General features: G+C 30.2%; 1 protein-coding gene across 1 annotated transcript in view; it reads left to right on the forward strand.

Moving 5' to 3' along the window:
• Window positions 1–6564, forward strand: part of LOC112454192 — a 12339-nt gene that overhangs the window by 2658 nt on the left and 3117 nt on the right. Inside the window, 6 exon segments of the mRNA XM_025015438.1 lie at window positions 137–1624; window positions 1627–2510; window positions 2750–2959; window positions 5597–5730; window positions 5816–5838; window positions 6431–6486. Coding sequence (XP_024871206.1) covers window positions 137–1624; window positions 1627–2510; window positions 2750–2959; window positions 5597–5730; window positions 5816–5838; window positions 6431–6486 — 2795 coding nt within the window.

The following is a 6564-nucleotide window of genomic DNA, read 5'->3' on the forward strand; positions in this document are numbered from 1 at the left end:
TAAAAAACGTTTAAAAAAAACGGCCAAAAAAACACTCAAAAAAACGTCAAAAAAAAAACGTCAAAAAAATTGCGAGAAAGTTGTTGCAGAGAAACTTAAAGATGAAAAAAAAAACTTGAAGAAGAAAAACTTAAAGATGAAAAAGAAAGTGTGAACATTAATAAGCTTCCAAACTTAACACGCGAGGAAGTTGTTGCAAAGATTATTAGCAAAGATCCTCAATTTGAAGAATTGTATAACGATTATCAACAAATTAAGGATATTTATTCTTTAATGAAAATAAGTAATTATATAAAGTTAGCGTTATCGGCTGATTCTAAAGAGAGGAAAGGACAGTTAATCATTACAAGAGTTTTACAGGTTATCGGTGAGCATTTAAAAAACACTTTAGAATCCCCTAAGTTATCTGATACTACAATAAGTGAGCTTTTGCTATTATGGTTACCAAAAGATACAAGAAAAATAATTATGGGTTTACGTAATTCACTATCACATGCTCATTCACTCTCCACGAGAACAGAAAATGAGAAAAATACAGATGTTAATTTTTTTGCTGGTGTTCAAAATGATATTAAAAAAATTGATAATGTAATTACTGATTTTCTTTTCAATAAAAAAAGAAAAACAATCAGAATGCTGCTAAAAAGAATTGCTGAAGCTAAAAAGAATAGTCAAAGCTTAGGTGAGATGAAAGAAATTGCTAAAATATTTAGTAATGTTAAATTGGATGAAATGATATCGACAGATTTTAAAATGATGGAACACGAGAAGTTGGAGAAACTCATTGAAGAATTAAGCGATAATATAACTGACAAGACGGATTATGAAAAAGAGCTGTTTAATAAAATTAATAAAATAATTAATTGTGCAGAAACTCAATCAGAAAATATCAAAACTAATTACATCAGAGAATTTCTATTATTAAGACACTTAATTAGCCTGAGTGACACACGTAAGAATAACCGCAACGTTATTAATAAAATGAAATTTATTGCTAATAAAGCATTAGAAAAAATGACTCTAAAAATAAAGCCTCATAGTCATGAAGAAATTGCTGAGTTGCCAATGAAAATTTTTTATAGTGTAAAATCAAGAATACAACATGACAATCTTGATAAATTAAACGCATTAATTTACGAAATTCTCGTTTATATTTCTGAATTTGGAACAAGTAACATTAAATGGATTAAGAAATTCTGGGAAAAGTTGAATGAAAAAGGTTCGTTTATTCCTACACATAAACAAAGAAAAACATCTAATGTAGAAAATGTAGAAAATGTAGAAAAATATAATATCCAGTTTGCACTAAAGATATCTGAACTGGAAAATATTTTAAGCCATAACGCATTAAGTGGCCAATTAATTGAAAAATTTCCTTTGTATAAGCGTGATAAAAAATTGCAAGCAGTAGTAGAAATGCTTGTTCTGGATATAATGTCAATTTTAAGTAGCTCAAAGCACTTGGAAAATAATCTACTTTTTTTAGACGATAACGCTCCTTTATTAATTGGAAAATGTTTACGTAATCATTTAGCACATGATAATGCCTTAGCTAATGTACTGTTAACTGATCCTTCAATAGCAGTTATTTTGAACGCTAAAAAATTTACTGAAGAAAATATAATGGAAAGCAAAAAAAAATTGGCAAGTTAGTAAGCAATAATTCTTTCAAGTTAACTGAGAAATACAATCAAGTCTTAGACACCATTACTAATCAGGAAAAAATATTTGCTGCTTTGAAAGAAGGAAAGCCAAACAACTTCAAGGATTGTCTCGAAAAAGGTGCAGATATTAATGCTAGAATGCCAAATATTAATTCATGGACCACGTTACATTTTGCTGCTAAAGGATCCAGTCTTAAAGTTATAAAATTTATTCTCGATCAAAATTTAAGCGTTAATGTGAAAAATATTAATGGTCAAAGCCCATTGCATATTGCTACTGCGTACGGAAGAAAAAATATTGTAGAATTTTTTTTAAAAGCAGGTTCACATGTTGATGATTTAGATAATAGTCGCAAAACGCCACTACATGTCGCTGCTCAAAAAGGTCACAAGGATATTGTTGAAGTTTTATTAAAAAATAAAGCTAATATTATTGCTCAAGATGAAATTGGTTTTTCACCTTTACACCATGCAATAGTAAATAATCATATTGATATTGCTAAGATTCTATATGTAAACGTTGATATTAATGAAACTATAGATTGGTACCTTACCCCGTTGCACCTATCTGCAAGCAGAGGTCATCTAGAGTTAGTTAATTTCTTTCTTCAAAATAATGCAGATGTAAACGTTAGAGATGATGAAGATTGCACACCGTTACATTTAGCCGCATTAAATGGCCATTTAGAAGTAGTATGTGCTTTAATCCGAAACAGAGCTGATGTTAACGCTAGAAGCATAAGTGGTTTTACACCTTTGCACTATGCAGCAAAAAATGGGCACGAAAAAATAGTTAAAACTCTACTGCAACGTAACGCCAACTTTAATATTGCCGCAATGTTGCAAGTATGACTCCGTTGCATCTTGCTGCCCAAAATGGTCATCTAGGAATAGTTGTTGCTCTACTTAACTTATGATGTTGACATTCATGCTAAAGCTCAAAATAACGCTACACCATTATACTGTGTAGCAGAAAGTGGTCATAAGAAAATTTCTGAACTTTTAATAGAAAAAAGCAGATACTAATGCAAAAACTAATAATAATTTAACACCACTACATGTAACTGCTCTGAACGGTCACGAAGAATCTTCTAATAGAAAATAAAGCTGAGGTTGATGCAATAACTGATATCGATAGTACACCGTTGCATCTAGCTGCTCTGGACGGCCACAAAGACATTGTTAATCTTGTAATAAAAAGTAAAAAAGCTAAGGTTGATGCAATAACTAATGACGGTAGTACACCGTTGCATCTAGCTGCTCTGAACGGCCACAAAGACATTGTTAATCTTTTAAGGGGATCCTAAAGCCGTCTGTAATACCGGCTTTTTTTCTTAGCACTAATTTTTTAATTGACTTTATAGAAATGCAAAATTCTTGTTTAGAATTAAAGTACGCATCAAAATCTAGGTCATGGTGGTCAAATTTATATCAAAAACGAAAAAAAATTAATATTTTTGTTAATTTTTGGTATACGTGACGACAATATTTGCTTTGTACAAAAATTTCACGATAAATATCCACAAAATTAGACCGGCATAACCTAGGGACAACATTTAAGAACAATATCGTGCAATTAGATCTAAGATTGAAAACCTAGAAAAAAAGATTACTTTATATAACTTTTATATGTGCAAAAGCACATTCAGGTTGACAGGATAAGCAATATTGCGTGTGGCAAAAGATGGCGCAGTAATCGAACAAAGACAGATGCCTCTCGTTAGACAAGGACAGATATAGATATATGACAAGAAAACAGAATTAGAAATGTTGACATTATCGACGTCGAGGAAGTTCAGCCTTCACTTTAGGATCCCCTTAATAGAAAGTAAAAAAAGTGTGCAAGTAGAAACCTGCACATTGCTTCTTCTATGAGGAAGCCTACTGTTTTTTTATGCATAATTATTAGTAGATATTTATTAATTTGGCTTTCTCATAGAGGAAGCAATGTGCAGGTTTCTACTTGCACTTAAAAACTATAAGGAAGCAATGTGCAAGTTTTTCTTTTGCTCACTTAAAAACTATGAGAAAGCAATGTACAAGTTTTCACTTGCACACTTAAAAATTAGGAGGAAGCAATGTACAAGTTTCTACTTGCACATTTAAAAACTATAAGGAAGCAATGTGCAAGTTTCTACTTGCACACTTAAAAACTATGAGGGAGCAATGTGCAAGTTTCTACTTGCACACTTTTTTTATGGATAAAGTATCATTAAAGGATTGGTGTTGAATTTGGCAATGATCGGTAAAAGGATTATCAATTTTTGCTTAAAAAGTGTACAAGCCATACATGTAATCTTATATATAAGGTATCATTAAAAAGAGGTTGTTTTAAATTTGGCGAACATTAGTAAAAGGGTTACCGATTTCTGCCTAAAAAATGTATAGGGTAGACCGAGGCAAATCGGATTACTAATTAGCACAATAAAATAACTCGTTTGAAATAAAACACTAACGAAAATTGTCTTAAAACTTATATTGATCCGATTCGCCTCAATCTATCCTAAGTTATTTGATGGACAGAGTATCATTAAAAGAAGATTGTTATTTAATTTGGCAAGGATCGGTGAAGGGATTACCGATTTCTGCTTAAAAAGTGTATAAGATATACATTAAATTTTATATAGAGTATTATTAAAAGAAGGTTGTTTTGAATTTTGCGAGGTGAAGGGAGAAAGATTTCTGCTTAAAAAATATGTAACAATTTCTGCTTAAAAAATGTGTAAGTTATTTGATGGTTAAAGTATCATTTAAGAAAGATATTAAATTTGGCGAGGATCGGTGAAGGAGTTACCGCCGCGATTTTTGCTTAAAAAGTTACATGGATTAGTTATACATGTAATTTTATATAGAGTGTCACTAAAAAAAGGTTGGTACTGAATTTGGCGATAATATATCGGTAAGGTTCTTTCTTTATATTAAATTTTTCAAAATTTTAAATATCTTTAACTCAAGAACTGATCAACCAAATCTTAAAGAATTATATATGAAAGCAAAATTCAAAACAACCTTCTTTTAATAATGCTCTATATAAAATTACATGTACATCTTATACACTTTTTAAGCAGAAATCGGTAATCCCTACACCGATCCTCAAAAAACTCAAAATTTTATAAAAATAGATTTTGACGTTTTAGAACACTCTGAACATATTAGCATCAAAAACTCAAAAAAACAATTTTTTCTTTAGTTTCTTCTACCTCTATTTCATATATAATTTTTTTAAATTTGGTTGATTAGACCCAACTTTATACGCGATCGAAGGTTCATATACAAAATTTACGAAAACAAAGCTTCCTTTATGAGGAAGCAATAAGGTTGATGCAATAACTAATGACAGTCGTACACCATTGCATCTAGCTGCTCTGAACGGCCACATAGACATTGTTGATCTTCTAATAAAAAAATCAAGATTAATACAATAACTAATAACGGTAGCTTTAGACTAGTTAAGCTTTAGACTTTAGACAGTAACAGCAGATCAGCCATTTGATCTTACATTACTTCGCATAATTTCGTTAAATCGTCTCATTGTCTTAGCAAGCTACTGTTTTTTTACACATATAATAAAAAATTATATTATTTATTTAATAATTTAGGGGTGACTAAATTATATATATAAAACAGCGTTTAGTATATTGTCGAATTATTGACTGTTATAGTGCGTGTTTTTTCAGGCTCTTTAATTCTAATTTAATTAAGTTTTTTAAATATATGTATACATTTAGATCTCGATTTGTTCCTTTTTTAAATTTAATTATCTGCTTTTACTCTTATTTGACTATTCTCTACGCAATGTTTATCTTGCGGTAGTTTCTTCATTCTCTCACGTTATTTATTACCAATATGGTTTTACTAAGACCATGTAAGATTAAAAATTGCCAATTTTTCAGTTTTTATTTTATTTGGAATGAATTTTTCTTGTGCTACAGGCTGAGTCCGAAGTCGCCGCCTTGAATCGTCGTATTCAACTCCTGAAGGAAGACCTCAAGAGATCCGAGGAGCGCCTTGCCACTGCCACTGCCAAATTGACGGAGGCATCGCAAGCTGCCGATGAGAGCGAACGGTAAGTGTCCATTACTATGTCCGCAACAAAATTACTGCAAAGTTTTTTATTTATGATCGTCTTGTATATTATTTGCAACGAGCAGTTATCAAAATAAAAATACGAAAGGTATATATATATATATATATATTTCGATTTTATATTTACTAGAGATATTAATACATAAATATATTTCTATTTTATAATTGACAATTTTTAATATAAAGTATAAATGAGAATACATAAAGTATAAATGAGAATACATAATTGTTTTATATTAATGAAAAATAACTGCTCATTGTTAAATAATTTTTTTTTATCTTTATAAGAATGATTAAGAGTAGGTAATTGTATAAATATGTATTATATGATCTCAGATATTAAACATTAATAGGATTTCCTAACATGCTTGTTGCCAAGCCGTTAGTAAGGATCGATGTTAGTATTTAATGTAGATTATCGTTAACTATCATTAACTATATTTATGGAAAAGACAAGATTTATAATATTTGACTCTTGATCATTCTTATATCTATTATACATGAATAATTCTAAATTATCGGGAATTAAGTACAAGTGAAAGTGTTGATATTTGTGCTAAAGATCGAAATAACATTACACCATTATATTGTGCAACAAAAAGTGGTCATAAAGAAATTTCTGAACTTTTAATAGAAAAAAGAGCAAAAATTAATCCCAAAACTAATAATAATGTATGCAGCTGCTCTGGAAGGCCACAAAAACATTATTGATCTTCTAATAGACAAAGAAGCTGAGGTTAATGTAAAAACTGATAACGGTTGTACACCGTTGCATCTAGCTGCTCTGAACGGCCACAGAGACATTGTTAAGCTT

This window comes from Temnothorax curvispinosus, unplaced genomic scaffold (assembly GCF_003070985.1).
Source record: "Temnothorax curvispinosus isolate PA1 unplaced genomic scaffold, ASM307098v1 QBEX01004871.1, whole genome shotgun sequence".
Classification (NCBI taxonomy): Eukaryota; Metazoa; Arthropoda; class Insecta; order Hymenoptera; family Formicidae; genus Temnothorax; species Temnothorax curvispinosus.